Source organism: Rhinolophus ferrumequinum, chromosome 12 (genome assembly GCF_004115265.2).
Source record: "Rhinolophus ferrumequinum isolate MPI-CBG mRhiFer1 chromosome 12, mRhiFer1_v1.p, whole genome shotgun sequence".
NCBI lineage: Eukaryota > Metazoa > Chordata > Mammalia > Chiroptera > Rhinolophidae > Rhinolophus > Rhinolophus ferrumequinum.
This window is the reverse complement of record NC_046295.1, coordinates 68,286,632-68,310,039: the sequence shown is the minus strand read 5'-3', so window position 1 is coordinate 68,310,039 and position 23,408 is coordinate 68,286,632. Positions and strand designations below refer to the sequence as shown.

The 23,408-nt window shown below is 45.0% G+C and overlaps 1 protein-coding gene across 5 annotated transcripts in view; it reads left to right on the top strand.

Moving 5' to 3' along the window:
• Window positions 1-23,408, top strand: part of ASTN2 (astrotactin 2) — an 836,425-nt gene that overhangs the window by 233,259 nt on the left and 579,758 nt on the right. For 3 of the 5 annotated variants that reach the window (XM_033122810.1, XM_033122808.1, XM_033122812.1), the window contains exon 4: window positions 12,151-12,303. The exons of 1 other annotated variant lie outside the window; for it this stretch is intronic. In XM_033122810.1, the coding sequence (XP_032978701.1) occupies window positions 12,151-12,303 (153 nt within the window). The remainder of the gene's footprint in view (window positions 1-12,150; window positions 12,304-23,408) is intronic. One more of the 5 variants, XM_033122813.1, reaches the window with a different exon arrangement.

The window sequence follows — 23,408 nt, the reverse complement described above, 5'->3', positions numbered from 1 at the left end:
GATCCCATGTCCACATAGCAGCCCTCCATAAGTGTTTGGGACGGACCCACCGTTCCACAGGCTTATCCCTTTTCTTCTCCCTCCGTGTCCACCTTTGTTCCTTTTCTGCTATTTGCATCATTTCAGCAGTGATGATTATAGGTGTCCAGACCAGCTGGGGCTCTAGATCAAGCTCTGTCTCCATATAGGGGTACTAATGTCACCCACTTCCCAGGCTTCTGGTGAGCGGCGTATGAGGTCATGGTGCCTGAGATAAACAGCCAACAAGTATGACTTAATGGTATCACTAGCGTGTTTTATTTACACCTTTTTTGTAGGTGTCCTCATCTCCATTTAGTGAATGAAGAACAACTGAGGCTCACAGAGGCTGTGTTATTATCAAAAGTGGGCACATGCTGGCAGGCAGATCCAGGATTTGAACCTCAGCTTAACAATAACACAATTTTACACCGTTGTTTTTACCATGTTGTTTCATCTCACCTCTTTGTATGTGCACTGTTTATTTGACTAAGATGTGAAGAGGAGAATTAAGAACCCTAGCCTTTACTAGTAAGAGTAAATGGCAATATTTCAAACTTTGTAGTGACCCAGCTTATCACGTTTTAACATGCATCTCATAGAAATGCTTATTTCCCAAGGTTCAGAGAGGTTTGTTGAGGTGCCCAAAGTCACACAGCAGCTGAGCTGGAACTAAAGATCTGGTCTTCTTCAGATCTGCTGAGTTTCCGGCACAGGATCCTCTGCATCCCCTCCCCGATGTTGCTCTCTAAGTTTCTGCTTGCGTTTTTGTGTGGTGGCAGCATGTAATCATGAATAATAAAGCAAGTCTGCTCTAGCTGTCATGTAGAAATGGGAAATTGAAATTATAAGTCATTAAATGGAAAATCCTGAGCCTTATAGTGACGCCAACTCAGCCTCAATCCATTATTGTCTATATATTTAGCCAGTCTATTTTTAAAAGTTTAGTCTCGAGAATAGGGCATACTTACAATGTAGCTGCATTAATTTCACTCCCCAAATCCCTGCCATTCACTATAGTTGACATACGTGTGTTTAAATTTATAGCACTCTTTACACTGGGAAATTTGCCCTTAGTTAAAAGAAGATGGAAGAAAATCTTCCAGTTGAAGGTAAGAATTGCACAAATGCCATATTCTGCTCTCTGTCATCCCCCTCCCCTACCATAGCATGGGTCAGTAATGTACGTATGTCACAATGTATGTTTTGATATTCCCCATTCAGTGCCTAGTTATACATCCTATGAACTCTTTGTTCAACGATTCAGCAAGCATAGCCTAACCCTGAAATCTCTGAGTAGATGTGTTAACAGTCTTTATGCCACTCGAGAGAGACACCTTGATTTCAGATGGTTGTTATTTCTGGACTCCCCCTCCTAACTATCATGAATATGGTCGAAAGGGAAGCTGGCTGAGAGAAGTTCCTTCCATCCACTCCAATGTGGAAGTCAGTTCATTAGCCATGCCTATTGCGCCCATTCCAAAACAAGCCATGAAATAGTATTGAAGATGTGTATCCAGCTCTGCTATTTCTAGGCTGTATGACCCTTGAATAACTATTAACCTTGGTGTACCTCACTTACCCATTTGTAAGGTGGATATAATGATATGTATCTTGGAAGGTTGTGTATCAGTCAGTCCTTGTTACAGCAATGCTGTATAACAAACAATTATAGTATCTCAGCGGCATCCAATAATAAACATTGATTTGTCACCTATCTGAGGATCAGATGGAGTGTTGTGCTCATTTCAGATGGGTTTGCTCACCGTGTACAGGTTGGCTGAGGTCAGTGACCTGGGCTATTGGAGTCAACTGACTCTGTTTCATGCTGCAGAGCTGTGAACCTATGAGTCGCTTCATTGTCCTTGGACCAGCAGGCCACCTGGGAAAGTTCCTCCTTGTGGTGGTGACGTGTAGATGTGCCCGCACACATATGTGATGCCTCTTGAAGCCCAGGTTCATAACTGGCACATGCTGACTTCCACCCACATACCATTGGCCAAAACAAGTCACACAGCCAAGCGTAGGTCAAGGGTCAATGACGTACACCCCATTTACAGTGACACTATAGCAGGAGTGTGGGCGCGGGAAGGGGTGAAGACAGTAGGCAAAGAGTTCCGCGGTCAATATGAGAATGACATTAAGCCACGGTCGTCTTTATCTTAACATAGTACTGGTCACATTATAAACACTCCATACACAGGGAATGTTATTGTTGTCGCTGTTACGTGATTCCGTGCCTAATAGGATGTTCTTGATACATTGGAATGGTATATGTAAGGCGAACCTTGCTAACAGATCTATCACAGAAGTTCAAGCTAACTCTCTTGGGAAGAAGGGAAACCAAGAGGAAGTTAAATTTCTCAGGAGGGAGTAGGGGTCTGAGCAAGGGATTCTCCTCTCCCTGCCGACCAGCTGCCAGTGCAACTTCCTCTGGCTCGTAATGATGGACCCACGTCTCCGTCAGCAACAGACGTGTATCTTCCCAAATGTTTGCCACATATAGCTAAAACTCAGGACCTGGTGAGCCCTTAGAGGTCAAAGCACATACTTGATAAGCATGACACAGCTAGGTATGAAAGTTAGCGGAGGTCCATGAGTATAAACTGTGTTTCCTGGATTCATGTTGCTGCTATATCCAGGTCCCAGGTTATGGCTAGAACCAAGGTGTGACCGGAATGGGGACCGGCTGAAGTCGCATGGAGATGGAACAGGAGATGAGTAAACAGCGTGGGGATGGAACACCTGGCTGTTACAGGGGACAGGCATGATAGTACAATTTATACATGAGAGAAAAATCGGGAATTCGAATTCTAAAGTCTTTAGTCAAAGGTCATGAGTTACCCAAAAGGGAAATTGAGAACTAACGAGTATTAAGCTTTGACTTGGGGCAAAGCCGCCTTACGAGCTTATCTCACTGAAGCTGGATAACAGTAATAACAGCTCTACTTCACTGAGTGCATAATCCATTTTTTGGGTAAACACTTGTGCATATATGATTGGATTGAATTAAATGCAATAACCTACCACAAAAACTCACAATTCTTGAGGGACATTCATGTTGAAGGCTTTACAGATGAAGATGTGGGCTTAGAGAAGTGAAGGAACGTATGCGATACCCAGAGTCACATGAGAGTAAGTGATAGAATGGAGGTTTAACCCAAGTCTGTCAAATTGCTACACTGCCTGCACTCACCATGCCCAGTGTATTTGAGGTAACAGTTACAGGCACAGGAAAGGGTGGCGTGGCTAGAGAGTAGGGCTCTCAAAATAGTTGGGCTTTTTGAGCTAAGATCTGGGAAAGAGCCCTTCTTCCAGCTCGAAGATGGATTTTCTTGGTAAAGAAAATAAAATAGAATAAAATCATCTCTCACTTTAAGCGCTGGAGGAACCAAACTGCACGGAATTTTCTCTACAGTCCTTGGCGTCTTCCACCCGCCGATGCTACTCTCTTTATCGTCTCTTTATCTGGTTCTGCATTCTTTTAGGCTCAGAGCACTGGCATCTCCTCTGGGAAATTTCTAAAGCTTTTTTTGCTTGCAGATGGAAGTAGAGAGCACATTTTCAGTGTTCTTGTCACATGTCTCTTTCTATCTGGACATTTAGCACAATCTATTTTCGTTATCTTTACCTGTTTTCTTCCACTAAACGGTGTCACGTTTTAAAGAAAGGGCAATGCAGCTCATCACTGTCCCCAGTGTCCACCTCTGATACCGTGCCCAGTAATGGTGTTGATGAAGAATTCTAAATGTATACTGTAGGTGCCCTCCAGTGCCAAGGGTGTGCATGGGCCGTACATGGCCTTCCTGTGCAGGAATCAGGCTAGTAATTGGTTGCCATCGGATTCTGGGCCTGCACGTGCCACCCAGGGTTGGCTGGCACAACCCGATTTGCTATGATTGATAGTTTAAGATCTTTCAGGCAATAACAATATTCAGTCTCATCCTTAAAATCTTTACTCTGTACCAAGCACTGTGATAAGTATTTGAACATTTTATTTAATCCAGAAATAGCTTATGAAGTTGTAATCGCAAACCCATGTTAGCACTGGGAGAAGCCGAGGCTCTGAGCAGTTAAGTCACTTGCCACGTCTCACAGCTGGTGAGAAACACGGCTCATGTTCCAAAATGTGGCTGGTTCCAAAGCCTTTCCACAGCCACGCCTTGCCACAAAGGTGGCAATAAGGTAACCAAGAAGCCTTTGTCTCTGCCTATCACTTGACCCTTTCTTTCTTGACCTAGACTTGTTGGCCTGTTCTATCAACTCCAGCCTGACCGTTGAAAAACTCCTGTGCCTCTCTGGCTCCATAAAATGGGAAGTTGTAAGGATACCATTGGTTAAAAGACGTGAACGTGCTTTGCAAAACTGAAAAGTGCAGTTCCTGTGGTCATTGCGCCCATTTCATTGAAAGGGTATTTCATTTACATTCCGAACTACACAACCACGGAGCTGGAAGGAATCTTACAGCCCGTCCGTGTCCTGGGTAGGACAGCAGCTCCAGAGAAGCTAGAAGGTGTGTGTTTTTAACAGAACAGAGGGAAATAACTCTACATTCAACTCCATCATTTAAATTCAGTGCCGTTCTCTGGCAGAAATTATGACCACCCTACAAGTCCACAGTATTCACTGACAGGCCCAGGATCATGTATATAAGAAAAGGCTATTTCCCCGTTTTCCAATTTATATTTGTTGCTATTTGTTCATTTGTCTTGTCTGCAGGCACTTGCTTGAAGATAAGCTGTACCACACATCAAAGGTTTAAGAAGGTATGTGGGAGAAAAACTACAAAGGGAGAAAATTCCATCCATCAACATTTTATCCCTGAGAATTGGGAAGAGGTGGCCATTTTTAAAACTACATACATAGGTTTTAAATTGGTTCTACTAGTGCAGTGTTTTCATCTGGCTAAAGAACACTGTTTTCTTTCTTACTTATTTTTTTTTCTTTTTATGAAGCAGTGACGCCTCGATGAGAGGGAATGTTGGTTTCATTTACTGGACTCATGCAACTTCCAGATTTGATGTTTTTTTTTTTTTCCCCATTTATATAAGGTCTTCCAGCTGAGGTATAACTTTAGAATGGGACATCTTCTCTTATTTTCTTCCCTCCAATCATAGGCATTTGAGTGTTGCCCAGTCCAAAAACTTAGGGTGCAAACCGAGGCCTGTATTAGTTAGGGTTCTTCAGAGAAACAGTATGAGATATAGATCTATATCTATATAGTTTTAGGTATTAAATATGGAATAGGTATAGATTGGTATTATACCTACTAGCTCTCTATACAGAGTTGCCCCTTCAATAATGCAGGGGTTATTGTGCAGAACCCCCTGCAAAGTCAAAAATCTAAGTATAACTTTTGATTCTACGTATTTACTGAAAAAAATTGTGTCTAATGAACCTACACAGTTCAAACCCATGATATTCAATTATATCTATGTCTAGATTTATATCTACATCTCTGTCACCTATATCTATATCTATATATTGAGAGAGAGAGAGATTGATTGATTTTAAGGAATTGAGTCATGTGATTGTGTAGGCTGATGATCCAAAATCTCCAGCGTAGGCTGGTATACTGGAGACCCAGGGAAGAGGTGGTGCTGCAGCTTGAGTCTGAAGGCACTCTACTGGCAGAATTCCTTTTTCCTTGGGGGAAGGGTGGTCTTTTTTCTGTTAAGACCGTCAACTAATTGGATGAAGCCCACAAACACTATGGACAGTAGTCTACTCAAAGTCTACTAATTTAAATGTTAATCTCAACTGAGGAATACCCTCACAGAAAGGTCTAAAATCCTTTTTGACCAAATGCATGGGTTCCACGGCCTAGACGAGTTGACACGTAAATTGAACATCACAAGATCTGAAGTTAAAATTATCCTCAAGTTTGGGAAAGCAGGGGAGAGTAGTGGAAATGGGAGACCAGGCTGTTTGTTGGACCTTGGTCTGCGGCTTACTTTTATCATGATTTTGTTTTTTGGTGCCTCTATTTTCACGCCTGAATAAAAGGGGTAACATGTACTCTCCTAAAGAATTTCCAAAGTGGATATTTTATAGTGCAGATGACTTTCAAAATGAGTAAGTGAAGGAACAAATGAATGAATGGATTGGTTGACCAATCATGAAGCTGAAGGGTAAGTGAGAGAAAGTTGGGTAATGATTGCCTTTTCTTGAGCACTTACTAGGTTCTTGAAGCTCTGTTAGACAGTTTACATGCATAATTACATTCACTGCTCCCAAAGACCCTGCAGACATTTACAGAGGAGGAAACTGAGGGCTGTAAAAGGGAAGGAAGTTACTCAAGGTTACACAATGGCAGAGTTGACAGTGGAACCCTTTTTTGCTTGCACTAGGCAATGTGGCCGACAAATGCCCACCTGTGGCTTGGTTCTCTGAACATAGTTCCGTAATGAGACAGGACTGGCAAAATGTGGCATAAGCTGGACCTAGGATCTCCAGGCTGGACAGTCTTGACCATCAACACTGAGCAAGGTTTCTCCGGCACAGCTGGTCATTCTCCAACCACATTGAGCCCCTGGCTCCAGCCAGGGCCACGGTGACTGGAGCGCCTTCCCTAGATGACTTAAGAAGGGCTGACCTGGCAGAGTCACTTTTCAGGCCCAGATAAGTCACATCCAAACTCCAAGGCTGGCTGGGACATCCACCTCCATCCATCAGGCAGGCGGGAAAGATTATGTGTAGGGTGATACAGTGGATGGAGCTGGGTCATTAGTGTCGCCATAGCCTGAATCGAAGCTCTGTGAGCTGAGCAGATGATTCACTTCTCTGAGCCTCAGTTTCCTCATTTCTGAACAGCAGCTAATGATGCTTACCGTTCAGGGTCGTTAGGAGGAACGAATGCGAAAACACAGGGAAAACCAGGCTCCCTGCTTGGCAAAGAGTTGGTATTCAATAATTGTGAATTTACTTCTTACATAGGCTGGATGAGTCTAGAAAAATTAAAGAGGATGGTAAAGGTGATACAGGAACGTGAACACAAACCTGTACGCGTTTTGGTAGTAAAATATCTCGGGCTGTGTCCGGGAGAGAGCAAGCAGTGAGTTTGCGTGCAAAATTGTTGAGTATCACGGTGGACACAGCGTGTGCTGCCTGCTCCGCAGAGTGGGGTACCAGAGGGAAGCCTGCCTGGTGTCTGAAAATCAACACATCCCTCATGCCTTTGCGAAGGCACTCAGGGTCCACCCCGTTTTCCTCCTCCTTGCCCTCCTCGTGCCTTATTTGCTTCTTCCTCTGTCCTTCCGATCCTTCCCTCTTCTGCTCTCTTCATTGCTTTCCTGCCCTCTCCTCTTCTTTCCACTCTTCTTTGCCTCCCCTTTCATGTCCCCTGCCCTCTATCATCGAGCGCAGTTTTCCTTTCCATTATTATTTTCTCTCTCTCCTCCCTCCTCCCTTTTCCTCTCCTCAATTCTCTGTCCACCTGGACTTGGGGACCAGGGCTCCTCCCCTCAGGCCCCTGTGGTTCATTCTCATTAAACTTGACAATCTCATGTGTCAATTAGAAAGAGGCAGCTCCACCCACCCTGCTCTCCCTTCCTTCCCACTCTCCCCGTTCCCCGTTCTCTCCCTCCCTTTCCTGGGTCTGCCACGATGCTCACATGAAGCACCATCTGTTGCATTCATCCAGGCGACGGGTGAGCATTTTGCTGCTTTGGGGAGGCGGCGCTCAGTGGGTACCAGGCGGTAACGTGGCTTGTTTGGACAACTTGATATATTGATATTGATAGAGCTCTGCATTGGGATTGGGAGGGATGGGGCAGGTTGGAGAGTGGTATGCAGGATGAAATAGGCCATGGAGGGGTTGGCACGAGCACTTCCCCTCCCAGCCTGCCCGGGCTCTTGGCACTGTCGCTGAGGCAAAAACAGCCAAACAGATGGAAGGGATTTGCTGCAGTTGGGATCAGAAAACTTGCAGCTCTGGGGAGCAAACCTTCCCTCTCTTTATATCATCCCCTCTTCCAAGCCAGTGAAATCTACATCAGCTTAGGAGAAAGTAAAGCAGAAATGACAGGATGGGGAGAAGCTGGCCTTTAGGAATTGCTGAATGTCTGAGCCATGATGGAAAGGGATGATGTATCAATCTAGGTTCTAGATGGACAAAGAAGGTACCCTCAGGTAGTTTTTTTTAGGAGAAAGTGAATGAAGTGAGTATTTATAGAGGTGTAGGCAGAACGAAGAAAATCAACATGGGGTTATGGAGAAACCAGGGATAAGAAATATCAGGAAAGCACAACCAACGCTTAGACTTGAAGGGGCAGGGAGAGGAAATGGTCTAATGGGAGCCTAGGAGAACTGAATCTATGGAGAGGAGAAAAGGAGAAGCGATAAAGGACAAAGGCCTTTAGTCTCCATCAGAAATAGGTGCAGGAACAGGAAAGGGCAAGGGAAGACATAGCCCACATTTTCTCCTTCCACTCCTGGCAGAGCATCCCATCAAGCAAACCCAACTAGTAGCCAGATAACAAGGAGCCAAGAGACAGCCCAGGGAGGTCTGCCTCCAGGACATGATGGGGACCAGAATGAACCTGGGGGGGAGGATGGATCTGGGGGTGCAAACGGAGAACAGACCATCTAGATCAGGAATTCATGTGTTCCGTTGCCTGGACTGTGCCACACACTCACTTTCTGAGCCACTGCACAACTTGTCCAAGGAATGTATGGATAGTGTCCATAGAGTCCACTTCTCCTGTGAGTACGAGATGCACATCCCTTACTGTCTACACAGCACCTCCACTTAGACATCACCAAGTTTTCTTATCTGATACATGTTCTCTTCCAGGGTTCCTCCTCAAATTGAGAGGTACCATCATTCAGCCTCTGTGGATGGCAGAAGACCAGGCATCATCCTCCGTACCTCCCTCTTCCTATTCACCTTTTCTAATCAGGCACCACATTTGAAGGGAGTTGTACCTGAAAAATGACTTTCAAATTTGCCCACTACCCTATCTATACTAATCTACTACTTCTGTCTCTACTCTCTCATATTCTACCTGCTTCTCTGTCGTTAACTCTACTACTCTATCCAGGCTACCATCCTTTCATATGTGCGCTTGTGTGGCATCTTTCTAGTTCATCTTCTCACTTCAATTGCTGTCCTTCTCCAATGAATTCTTCTCTGTGCAACTACAAGGATCTTTCCTAAATGAAAATATGACCATTTCAGACTCCTATGTAAAACCTTCAGCATGTTCTATCTTTAACAAGGCCCAGAAGGGTTAGGGTTAGGGTTAGGGTTAGGGTTAGGGTTAGGGTTAGGGTTGGGGTTGGGGTTGGGGTTGGGGTTGGGGTTCAGGACAGGGCTAGGGTTAGGAGTCAACCTGTCCAACACCATCTCAGGCCACTCGCTTTTGGTGTTTCATACCCAGTGGCTATTGCAGCCCATTCGATATTCCTTCTCCCAAGAGTTCTTTCTTTACACTCTTCCCTCTGCCTCCTTTGCTCTTTCCACCTCCCTCCCGTACCCCTCACTTCCTTCTTACCTGCGTAACTCATTCTTTCCTCAGACCTTCACATTGCTCACTTCCTTAGAAACAATTTCCATGACTTTCCTAGACTAAGTCATATCCCTCCAATAGAGCTTCTTACATCACCTTTCACCTTTCCATCATCGCATATGCAATCATTTCATTCATATTGGCCTTCCTGTCTGTGTGGTGGCATCAGGAGGGGGTTGTATTTGTTTGTCTGTTTGTTTGTTTTTTTCACCACTGTAGCTTGTTATGAACTGCATGCTTGTGTCTCCACAAATGCATTTGTTGAAGCCTTCACCTGCATTGTGACAAGGTGTTAGTCTACTTGGGCTGCTGTAACTAAATGCCATCGATCGAGTCGCTTAAAGAACAGAAATGACTTTTCTCACAGTGCTGGGGGCTGGACATCCAAGATCAGGGTGCCAGCATAGCTGGGACTGGCTTTTAGGTGGTGGCCTCCCCAAGGTAACCGTGCTCACACGGCCTTTCCTCGCTGTCTACCCATGGAGAGTCTCTTCCTCTGTTTATAAAGATGCCGATCCATTGAATGAGCCCCCGCCCCCTGCCTTACGACTTCATTTAACTTTATCTACTAAAGGCCCGATCTCCAATGCAGTCACTTTGGGGCTTAAGGCCTCACTTATGAAATTTGGGGATACAATGTGTAATCCACAGCAGACTGCATGCTAACTTGCCCTGGAGTTTTGACCACAGGATAGCACAGCTCTTATAACCTGGGTAGATCACTCTCCTGTCTTGGTTTGAAGCATCAGGATTGGACATGACAGTGGTTCTCAGAATTGGACTGTAGCCACTTGCTGGAGGTCTCTGCATCACAGACTTACAGTAGGGGCCCGTGTTTGGGATCTTCTTGGCTCATCTTTACGTAGACCTAATTGATATACGTATCTGAAGAGAGAGCAAAACAGGCAGGTGAGGAACTTATAATGGCACGACATGGTTTGTTGTATTGTCAATTCACTTTTCCATAGCAAGCACAGATTCTCCACTATGTCCCCACAGATGCGGCTTCTCACAGAACCCAGTGCCCAAACCAGCCTTCCAGGTATGAGCTCCCCTGCAGAAATATCCATCTAAGCTGATAGCTTTCTTGGGAAAACAGAGCTGCTTAGAAGTCAGTGTTGCAATGTTACCAAGCCTTCTTCGTCCCGTCTTGTGAAACCCTTTCAAAGAAACAGGAACCTTTGGCACGTCCCATCTCTTGGCATCAGACAGCAGGTAGCTTAAACGGAAGAAATATCCTAACCTCTGAAGATATAGATGGACGGAGGGCCGAGTTGGAACATTTCAAAGCCAGGTCTCTCTTTGGGAATTTCTCAGAACAAAGGCACTGAAGCCATTCAGTCATGTTCCTTTTCTTCTTTCTCCTTTTTCTCTTCTTGCCTTTTATGTGGTCTTTCTCCTTCCTTGTCAAGCTTTTCTGCTTGCTTTCTTTCTTTTTTTTTCTTTTATCTTTCAACTTTTTCTCTCTGCCCTACTGACTTTACTCTCTCCATTCTGTGGAACTTTCTAGTATTTTCTAGTTGGGAATTTTGTGGAAATGTGGCTACTAACAAATCATTGGATGGTACTGATACACTGGAACGTCGGACTAGGAGTTAGAAGTCTTGGCTTTGCCACTTGCTAGCTTGGACTAAGGTGTATGCTTTGTGGGGGATGATGCTGACTTCTTTAGGTGAATTTACTGAAGTAAAACAGGGATATCGTACCAAGTGATCCACGTATCACAGTACTGTACTTTTGTCCCCTAAAAGTTTGTTTGGCCCATGTACTGCTGTCTACCTCCCTGTCGCTGTTCTGGTTCAGTCCACGCTTGCCTCTGGCTGGCTACTGCAACAATCTCTGCTCTGGTCTTTCTCTCCAGCTCTGCTTGTGTTTTCCATACTTTCGTTAGTATTTGTTGTAACAGGAACTGAACTTCAACGTGACAGTTTTCTGGTTAAAACCTTTCAGTGATTTATGTTTGCCATGAGGATACAATCCAGCGTCTTGAGTATGACTTAGAGGGTGTGATATGACCTCTCCAGCCTCATCTTTTTTCATGCTCTGTTGTAGCCACACTGAACCCCTTTCAGTTGTTCAAGCACCATGCTCTTTCTGGCTTCAAATCTTTGCGCAGGTGTTACTTTCTACCCAGGGTACTCTTATACCAAGTCTCTCTAGTAACCCAATCCTGATCCTCCCTTCTTTGCTCATTCCTACTCATCCTTAAGGTCTCAGTGAAGATGTTGCCTCCTCCAGGAAGCCTGCCTTGACTGCCAGGATGGGTGGGATTACTCTTCTTGGTGCTCCTCTAGTACTTTGTACTCTCCTATCACAGACAGATTACAGAATGTCGGATACGCCTGGATATGTGTCCTATCATGCTATAAACTCCTAGAATCATGAACTGTGTCTAACTTTTCACCGTTATACATCTCAAGGGCTTGGGGCAGTTCCTGGAACATAATGGGTATTCAATAAATAAGTGCCTAAGCCAACACCACACCTACACTGGAATCTGTGGCTTCTGTATCACTGGGTCAGGGAGGGAGCTCCAGGGGCTCCGGGTGGCCAGACCCAGTCCTCCAGGGGCTGGGTGGGGGTGGACCAAGCGCTAACCTCAGCCCCATTCCCCACCCTGTAGCAGCAGCTGAAGCGACGCAGGAGACAGTGGAGTCCCTGATGCAGAAGTTCAAGGAGAGTTTCCGCGCTAACACGCCCATCGACGTCAGTCAGCTGCAACACGCACCCCGCAGCAGCTCGGCAGGAAAGCGGAAGCGCAGGAGCAAGTCTCGAGGTAGGTAGGCATCAGCGGGCTGTCCCCAGGTTCTGAAGACACCAGGAAGAGCTGTGCTGTCTTCCCTGGCTTCCCTGTTTTCGTGGAACTCGTGCTGCTCTCTGCCTGATGGATCGTCTCAGCGCAGGCCTTGGGGACAGCAGATGTGCCCTCCTCGGTGTAGAGCTAAGGTCTGGGAGCCTGGCTGCCTCATGTGAGAATGGGAATGAATCATCCGTCTTTTAGAGTGGTCACAAAAGATTAGTAATAGTCCGTGGAAAGCACCTAGTAGCACAGGACCTGGGCGCAGCAAATACTCGTTCTGTTGTAGCTGGTTTCATTTTGAAGCGTGCAGGAGAGGCGGATGGTTCTCGTGGAAGGATCCTCAGGCTGGCGTTCCAGAGCGGAGTTCCGGATCATTCTTTACTATTCTGAATAATATGAGGGTCAAGAGTAGGAGCGTTATAAATTAGAACTAGATTCCAATTTGGGTTCATAGTTGGATTTGAATGTATGTTCAAATTCGAATAAACTAATCCTGTCAGCGTAGGCTGGCCACGCGGCCTCTCCAAGACACTTCCAACCCACAGCGTTGTTACGATATCTCAGCACAGTGCCCAGCCCACCATGCACTAAAAAGTCCATCTTCTCTCCTTCTCCTTCTCGTCCTCCTCCCTTTGTCTCCTCTCTCTCGTCATCTTCTTCTTCCTCTGGCCATCTGTGTGACTTTGTGTATGGGACAAACCCCCTTATCACTGCCTGATTTCAAATCCCATCTCATTTCTTTCAGTCCATTCAATGGTCTCCAGATGGGCACTCTTTTATTTTATCTTTTTGTTGTTGTTGTTTTTTTTTTTTTTTTGGTCTCTCCCTTCTCTAGTTCCTACTAAGCCACCTCCGATGATGTCACTCGTCTTCTCTCAGAGCTTCTGTGGTTGTCCAGTCTCTTCAGAGGTGTTAGATTTATGTAGATGGCGTTCAAAGCCGCCATGGAGCTCTGATCTCTCTGCTGTCTCCGCTAAACCCGGTTTCCACCCCCATGTTGTTTTCTGTGCCATCATCGCTGCATGTAATCTCCTATCTGGACCCTATAAATAATTGTTGTCACTTGGGGACACTTCTTCCAGGCGGCAGGCTAGCTGCTACATACATCTTATCTCATTTGCTCCTCAGCAACCCTAAGAAGCTGGTACAATGATAATTTCCATTTTGCAGATGACATCACTAAGTCACAGATGGCTGTCGTAAGCTGACCAAAGGGACACCATGGTTGAGTAGTAGAGCCAGGAAGAACTAAGCAGTCTGAGTTCCAGACTTGTTAATGAAACCACTGTGTTTTAGACGAGTGAAGTCCTACCTCTCTTTGCAAGATTAACTTGAAGGGCGCATTTCCATGAAGACGTCACCTATTGTCACCGTCTCCCATGTGTGAATTCTCCCACATCTTTATACACGTGTTAAACGCTGGCTTCATTTTTGTGTAATATAATTTGCTTTTGTCTGGCTCTCGCCTTCACTAGACATAAAGTTCTTGGAAGGTGGGACTTGTCTCATTGTTTGAAACATCTTTCTGTTTCTGGGTCTAAAGTCAGCGCCTGCACACATGGTAGACACCGGCTGTTTGTTGAGAGAATGTCAAGGTCTCAGTCTTGTGAAATGCTGCATCCAGTGAAACACCAAAATCTGCTCATTAAACGAGGTCGTACATCGGAGCAGAAGGTGATGAAGTTTCTTTTGGGAACTCACGTAGTAAAGCCCAGGCTGAACTGTGAGTGATAAAGAGCAGTTGACTTGAGGGCAGCAACGTGGCCTGCTCATCCCAGCCCCGTCAATTTCGGTTTTGGAAGAGTCATTGGATGTCTCTGAGCCTCAGTTTCCTCCTCTGAGGATGCGAAATATGAGGATGCGTAGTATGAGGATGAGAATCGCTATATCAGAGAACTGCTGTACGGATCTGATGAAATGATGAAGGCAGACTACTTTGCAATGCTCAGCTAATATTTATCAAGAACTGGATAAGTGCTGTCTTATATTGTTCCGGGTTGGATAGTCAGGGTCGCTTGTAATTTTACCCAATCATATCTATCCATCTTTCTTCTTCTACCATTCACCAAGAATCACTCTCCTCTATCCCTACCACTGCAGCCCCCGTACACACAATTGATTCCAAGCCCATAACTTCTCCTCTCTTTACTACCATCCTGAAAGCATTTCCTTAGTGTCATATCCTGAACATTTTTTGTGTCACTGAATTCCTCCCCCCAATTTCCCTGTTATGCACCACAAGTGTCTTAACAAGGACCCTTTTGTTAGGCATTTAGGTTATTTCTAATATTTCACCATCATAAACAATGCCACGTGGCACTTTTTTTTTTTTTTTTTTTTTTAGCAAAAACCTTGGCTTTCACTTTGGAATCTGTTTCCTTCTCTTACAGCAGAATTTCAGAATTAGATTATTACAGAAAATCTGCTGTTTGAATTAGACTGATATTGGATATCAAGTTATCTTAATTTACAAGTGAAATGGGACCTAAGAAAACTAATGCAGGAAGAAATTCATTCTTCCCCTAAATGTATGTCAAATCTGTCCTCCCTTTCTTTGTCACCATTAATCACTGCCGCCTCTCAACTCCAACTTGTAACTGTACCCTCTTTGAGATTCTGTCTCCCCAAAGCAGTCAGAGTAATCTTTTTAGAAACATTAACCAGATAAGGGTACTCTTCTGCTTAAAATCATTCAGTGTTTTCTGTTATCCTTAGAATACAGTCCAGACTCCTTTCCAAGGCTTATAGACCCTGTTCCTTCTGTATCTGGCTCCTGCCGTCTTCACTCACTTGGCATGTCCTTGGGCTGCAGACACACAGACTTCCTTTGTGTTGCACGAACACGTCAAACGGTTCCCTGCATTGGAGTCTGAGAACTTGTTGTTCCTTTTCCTTGCCATGCCTCTTTTCACTCCCCAGCTGCTCTCCTGGCTGGCCCCTTCTCACCTTTCAACTCTCAGTCCCAATGCCCACTCTTTCGAACTGTCTACAATGACAACCCAATCTAACATTTTACCCCTTTCCCTCCCCAACGTGCTACTGTCTGTCACAACAGCCTTTTTTCTTCTGTGGGAAGACCATGATCTAAAATGATTTTTTGTTTGTTTCCTTGTTTACTATCCTCCTTTCTAAAATATGTTTCATATTCTTAAACCTAATACATAGAAAGTGTTTAATAAATATTTGTGGAATAAATGAGTGCATTAACCTGAAAGATCATTGGAAAGTGGCCCAGTTTTATAACTTTCAAATGGATGGTGTAAGAGGGATCCTGGTACAGACCTCCAGGGAATCCCGTTCGCCCTAGAGATAGACTCAGTGATGCATAGCATAGTAAATGAGCTCAAGTAGATGCAGTGAAAACAATTTTTAAGATGGCTGAATAACACCGTGCTCGTGATTTTACCGCTACCATTGAATAAGGTTTTTGCAAGAGAGAGTAAGGATGGTCTGTATGCCTCGGCCCTGCATTTCCCAGCTCATGCACTTAGCACCGCAGGTCCTTAAGATTTTCTATGACAAAAAAATTTCATGGTTAATAAAAGTTTGGGCAAGTCTGCACACTTGCTTTTCCTCTTGGAAATTCCTGACTGCATCTTAGACTATTAAAGACCCTGGGAAGTCCAGCTAACTACTGAAAGCTGGATTGGGTTGTGTAGCTCAATGTCTGTGAAACCATCTTGACCACAGACTATCCCGCCCCCCAGAACAGTTGGTGACATCCTGAGGGACAGCAGCAACCACAGAAATGATCCCTTAGCTTACACTGACCCTCAGAAAGCCCAAATACCATGGTCTAAATCCTCGGTGTGTCACTGTCCCTCTTCTCTTCCTGCCACTTAGTTGGCAGTGGGCCTTCTGGACTAGGATGGGGGCACCTGGCCTCCTTCTGTTTCATGAGGCTTCACGCCTAGCCATTGGTGCCCAGAGACGCACAGCAGAATGGGTAGCTGAAAGCCGTTTTCATGGAATTGAGCACATGGTTCAAAGCAGCTCCAGTGTGTTTTTGGAGCCATGGCTTACTCTGCAGAGGCCTGCCGGCTGCTGAAGTACCTCGTCCTTAGGCAGACAGAAGGCAACGGAGGACCTGATTGCTGCCATAAGTCTGTGCTAGGCTTTTATGGGGTAGCTGTTGGTTAGTCACTCCCCCAAGTCCATAGGATGTGTAAAGGCACCTTGACCTTCATAAAGCAGGGAAAGGGTTCTCTGCGTGTGGGAAGAGCTTCCTGAGGTTCATACAGTGTAGGCAGTAGTCTTTAAACGTATTTGAAATTTAATTCTACCATTGGCTAACCGAATGATCTTAAGCAAACGAAGAAGCTGTATTTAGCCTCAGTGTTCTCATCTATAAAATAGTGTTGAAGTATGAAAATCACATGTGGGTTTTGTGACAATACCTGCAAAATGCTTAGCCCAGCGCCTGGCACCTGGTGAACCATCCATGAAGACCTAATACCGTCCTTATCATCAGGTCCTGCTCGTTTGGCTTCCGGAGGCTCACACATCCATCCCCTCCACCCTGGGCCGTTGGTTGAGGTGTCATTATCTCTCAGCCAGATTCTTCCAGCAGCCTCTTCATTCACCAATCCATCTTCCACCCTGACACCTGGAGTGATCTTTTGAAAACACAACACTAAATCTGGCCATGTCACTCTCCTGTCCAGAACAGTTTCCTGATATTCTGTCACATGCATTCTCAAGCTTTTGCAGTAAAATTCCCTAAGGGCAGATGAGACGCCACATACCCGCAAAGGGCCTGCCGCTGTGCTTGAACGACATCAGTCATAAGCCCCAAATCCCAGCTTCCATCTTTAAAAAACATCCATGACATTCTTTTTCATACTATGTACCTGCTTATTTCACATTAAAGTATGTTACATTATTTGTCAGTTAAATTATTTAACATTTTCTCAAGTCTTTAGATAATATTCATGTCTCACGAAGAAGAACTATCTTTATGCTGATTATGCTATGATAATATCGTGTTTCCCTGAAAATAAGACCTAGGCGGACCTTCAGCTCTAATGTGTCTTTTGGAGCAAAAATTAATATAAGGTCTTATTTTAATATAATATAAGACCGGTTTTGATATGATATGATATGATATGATATGATATGATATGATATGATATATGATATGATATACCGGGTCTTATATTAATTTTTGCTCCAAAAGACACATTAAAGCTGATGTGCTTTAGGTCTTATTTTCGGGGAAACACGGTAATGTATTAATAATGTCATAATACCGTCTTCAAAGGGTTTCCATGGGATTAAGTGGTATAAGGCCTGTGAAGCCCTGAGTACAGAGCCAGGCAAAGGGTGCACATTGAAACTGTGTCCTCTATTCATGTATTACTACTATTCTTATCACTGCTGTTTTATTATTACTCTTACTTTTGTCATTATCAGTACCCACTAGGGATACATTTACCCAGTTTTGTAAGCAAGAACCTGTAGGTTGAAGGGCACACTGTTTAATAGGCTTAAAAGGTTGCCGTAGCCTGGTACACAAGGCTTCGTTCTAGCCTGGACCCCAGCCTACCCCTCCACCCCTGGCCATCTCCAAGCTCAAGCCACTGTATTTGGTGGTGTCTAACACACTGGCCATTTTTCCCTCCCTCAACACGCCTCACTTTCCAAGTATGTGTACTGATCATGCTCTGCCTGAAACACCCTCCTCTTCTCCCCTCTCTCTTCTCCAGGCAACAAACTTATACTCATTCAAAAAAGAAATGAGTTCCCAAGGACCCACCCCAAGTCTTCCCGCAGCCCTAATTCAGCTGAGTGAGCCACTCCTCTGTCTGGACACTTGAAGCCCTGTGCTGTTTTCTGCCACCTCCCTTATAGATCCATCATAAATACATGTGGACACGTATGTCTCCCTCCTTGGACGATGACAGGCCCATGACGGAAAGGGCAATGATTTATGTCTCTCTGTGGCCCCGATGCCTAACACAGAACTGGCATAGAATAGTGCTGGCTGAATAGGAGAATATATGGATGGATGGGGGGATGGAATGATGGGTGGATGGCTGGATAGAAGGTGGATAGATGGATAGAAGGTGGATGGATGGATGGATGGATGGATGGATGGATGGATGGAATGATGGGTGTATGACTGGGTGGATGGATGGATGGATGGATGAAAGGATATAGTTGTGATCCTCACAGAATACAAAGGATTAAGAAGATGTGGTACAACTAGCATTTATTGAGCCGTTAGTATGTTCTAAGTACTGTGCTCATCACATACTGTCTCATTTAAAAGCTCCCCCAAATTCCAAAAGATAAGGACTATAATTACCCCCGTTCTCCGGAAGAGGAAATTCAAGCTTACCCAGGTTCAGTGACTTGTCCTAGTGAATTCAGAGCCGGGACAGAGCCCTCCCCTTAGTTCCCAGATGACTTAAGCCTTTGTCTTAGCGAGCCTGGCTCAGATCTTGGAGTTGTGAGGTTGTCCAAGGCTCGTCTAAATGCTGGAAGGAAGTCGTTGTAGTTTCTCTTGCACTGGCAGGTACTCGTGCATCATAAGTGCTGCTGGGAGGGTGTTCGGGAGCCACAAGATTCCGGAAAATGAGGCGTCTCTCTCTGAGCAAAGGAGTCAGGACTGCCCCCTGCAGGCTCTGTCTGGCCCCAGAGAGCCAGTGCCCTGTCCTCAGAAGCAGCATTCCTAGGGGCTATGCCATCATAAAGTGCTCTGTGACTTTTTAAGGCACTAATCCAACTTTTTTGGTATGTCGTGTATATATAGGGTGTGTCCCCCTGTCGCCCAGCACTTCATCATTTAGTGAAGGAAGCAGAGAATAGATATTTGGAGCACAATGGATACATGGGAAGGTGGTGCAGGCTGGCCTGCGGTATTTACTAGATGGGGAGAATAATTAAAGAAGGCTTCCTAGAGAAGGTAGCCTTTGAGGGATGCATTGGTGTTAACCAGGGAGACAGGCTGGGAAGGCATTGCTGGTGGAAGAAAGAACACATGCAGACATACATGGGAGTACAGCGTGCAGGGCATCATGGGAATATCTGGGGAAAACTCTGAACAAAGCAAATGCTGGTGAGGTGGGAAGACACAGACCCACCGTCCTAGCCAGGCCCTGGCACTCACTTCCACAGTTCCCAGCCGTGCCCCACACTGGGACGAGAGGCACGTCCTGGCTTCCCGATAGATAAGCCCTAATGCACTCTTTTATTGTGAGACACTGTCCTCAGAATGCAGGCTGATTTTAATAGATAGTTTTTCCTGTTTATTAGTAACTGGCTATAAATTATTCACTTAGTTGGAAAAAATATTCAGAAACATTAATGGCTTTAAATCATTTCCCTTATTGGGCTGTTGCTATGCTTAAATATTAAACAGGCAGCCAGCAGGATCACTCTTTATTCCTTTGATTCCCATGTTTGTTCCCCTAAGCCCTGTGCCCCTTAGCAGCCTTCCCTTCCTAGCCAGGAGTTTGGGTGGAACTCGCTGCCCCTTTGGCCAAAGGGAGTTTTGATACTGCCCAGTCAAAGTAAAGTTCAACTTGAAACCGCGACGTAGTTACAGGGCTAGAAGGAAGACTGGAGAGACCCCAGATACCTAGAGTCTAACCTAAACCTATGATGACATAACGCCTTTTCTCTACCTCTGTGCCTTTCTTCTGCTTGAATTTCCTCCCCCCTCCATTGCCACCTGCTAACAGTTTTAAAGGCCTAAGAGCCACATTCTCCATGAAGTCTTTTCAAATTTTTCCCAGTTGAAACATGCATACTCCCTCCACACTTTGATAACCTCTTCACTGTCATCCATGAGATACTTGCCATGTGTTACCTTTGATTTGCATAATTTATGGCCACTTCTATTCTCCCGTAATTAATCTCCTCAAGTACAGAGACTATGCCCAGGTCATGCCTGTACTTCCATTGATAAACCTCGTTCCTGATAAATAGCAGATGCTCAATTAATGCTTGATGAATTAATGGATAACGAACCACATAGGCTGCATGATCGTGGATAATACCTTTAATCACCAAACCTCAATGTCCCCATCTAAGAAGCTGTGTAGCTTTGTGGAAATGAGCTCAGGTCTGAACTCAGAGCGACCTGGGCTCCTATCCAATCTCTGCCTCTGACTCACTCAACTTCAGGAAATGACTTATTGTGCTAAAGCACCATTACCCAATCTGCAAATTGGACAATCAGCCTCCTGGTCAGGACACCGGGAGGATTGCAGTTAACACATGTAAAGAGCTCAGCAGGCCGCACTGAACCTAGCAAGTGCCTACTAAATCTTGTTTGTTAATTTGGAAAGCAAAGGTGCTGGCCTAGATAATTCGCATAGGTCTCCTCCAACTCAAATGGTCTTTGATTTTACATCTGATCGGAAGCATTGTTGTCTCATGAAAAGTCTACTATGTGGAATCAGAAAACCTGATTTGAATCCCATCTCTTAAGTTCAGTGGGTCCTCAAGGAAACTGCTTAATCTTCTTGGGATTCCATCCCCAGCATGTGGGGATATGGCAACACCCGCCATTCTTATTTCTCGGGGCTGTTGTGAGAATGTGCTGGAATGCTTATGGAATGTGCTGGAATGCTTATGGAATGTGCTGGAATGCTTATGGAATGTGCTGGAATGCTTATGGAATGTGCTGGAATGCTTATGGAATGTGCTGGAGTGCTTATGGAAATACTCCTTTAAAACACTCTGTAGATTAGATACATCCTGGAATCAGAGCCCTTCATCTTCAAAGACTGGGACTGACATGCGTGTTTGATCTGGAAGCCCTTTTCTTGCCCTCAAGTCCCTACTAAGTGATGCTGCCAGAGCTGGTAGCCTGACACCCAGCCCCCCAGGTTGTGTGGTGTGGGACTGAGGCGTGGGTGAGCTGATCTGTAGCCAGAGCACACAGCTGCTTCCAGAAAGCTTCCCTGATGTGTCTTTCAGGGAAGTTTGGGTTCCCTGAAGTGTATGTCTCCTCCAGGCCGTTTTCCTTGTTTGTCTGAAATAGGTCAGGTGGCTCTCAAGTAATTCTGTCTGGCCTGGCTGATGGAGAGGCAACTTGAAGTATTGACAGAAGGCTCCGGGCTGGGTCCTGGTGGGGCCTGCGTACACAACTCGGGGGCATTTCCTTCATCGGAGTTGTCCAATCCTATGTCAGTGAGAGCGGTGGCATAATAATCACCCTGAAACTTTGTGATTCAATACAGCAACCATTTATGTGGCTCGTCCTTCAAGTTAAGCATTTGGACTGGGCTCAGCTGGCCAGTTCTCCTGGCCAGGATGGAGCAGGCCCGCTGACCTTGGTCATGTACCTGTGGTCAGCCAGCTGTCTGAGGCTGGGTCACATGTGGAGGGCGCCAAAACCAGCAAGAGCAGGAGCTGCCAGGCCGTTGAGCCTTACACTGGAAAGGCACACATCATCCTTTTTACTTCATTCGGTCGCTCAAAGAAAGTCCTAGGGCCTTCTCAGATGCAAAGAGCAGGTAAATAGAGTTTCTCTCTCGAAGAAGGAAAGAGTGAAATATTGGGATGAATTTTGAAACCTACCAGCCTCGTATTCTATGATGCCTCTATTTTACGTTAAAACCTGGGCTGATTCTCACAACCCCAGGAGGTAAGCATCACGATTCCCATTTTGCTGACGGAAACCTGAGGCTCAGCTATGTGACGAAGCTTCTATAATGTGGTACAGCTGGTCAGGGAGGACACGATCTCTGATTCTACTCCTTTTGTAGCTGACCTAAAGCCTACAGGTATCCTCAATAAAGCACTTTGCTTTATTGAGCTTCACAGGTGTTGGGATTTTTACAAATGGAAGGCAAGACCCTCCACCAACCAAAAGATTCCGACTTGCTCTAGTACGACACTGGCTTTGTTGCTGTGAGCTGGATCCGATCCCGAAATATCTCCAAGGTATGTGTGTAGACCTGTTTGTGCCTCTGCATCCTTGCCTCTCTTTAACAGTGCGAAAGACACTTTGATCTCAAACCATTGTTAGTTAGATATGGCCTGGCCGATGTCCTATGAAAGGGCAGTAGATTTGGATCCTGACTCCATCCTTGCAAGGGCCTGTGGTTTTGTGTTGGGTCAGCAAATTATTTCATAAAGGGCCAGATAGAAAATATCTGATGCTTTGCCGACCAAGAGGCAAAACATGGGGCCAGTATGTAGGCACTTATATAGTGAGAAACAATTTTCTACAAATTTTTATTGATGAAATTCAATATATAATCACAATTTTCTACAAATTTTTATTGATGAAATTCAATATATAATCACAATTTTCTACAAATTTTTATTGATGAAATTCAATATATAATCATAATTAAGTACCTTTTTTTGTAATAAATTTCCCCTAATGAGAACAGAATGTATTTATGACAGTAAAATGTGAATTTCATAGAATTTTCACACCTTAACATATTCTTCTTTTGATTTATTATAACCACTTCGAGATGTAAAAACCATTCTTAGCTCACGGGCATACGGAAAACAGGCAGTGGGCCAGATTTGGCCCACACTCCCTCAAATGTGGACTCTTAGAATCCTAGAGCAACCCCCCGTGACGATCTAATTGCTGTGTGACTTTAGGCAAAGCCGTAATGTCTGAGAGTCGTTGTTGTCTCAGGCTCCCAAGTACATAATAGATGGAAACAATTTCTGATACTCTCTTAGTTCCATCAGACGGAAATGAATTTCCAGGTCACATAACCTGACCTGTTTGTAGATGTTGAAAGTGATAGAGGGGCGACCCCATCCATGCCACAGAGATGGCCTGGCAGACCCAGCAGTGGAAGGCCCCTGACTTACCAACTTGTCCTCTTTTTATGCCATTTGGACGTGTGAGGTCATGTAGGCTGTCTTACCTACACTAGGACTGAGTGTTGGGGAATTGGCATTGTTAGAAGCTGGCAGCTTGGGCTCTTTTCTAATTCAACTGTAATCAAATGGGTAAATCACTTAGAAGAGAAGGCACTGCATTTTCCCATATTTGAGATACAGGTAGTTAAATACTGAGGATACCGGATGGAGCGCAGCAGCCATTAGCAGAGATCTTCAAGCTGTAGTCAGGGGCAGGGGGCAGAGGATTTTGCTGA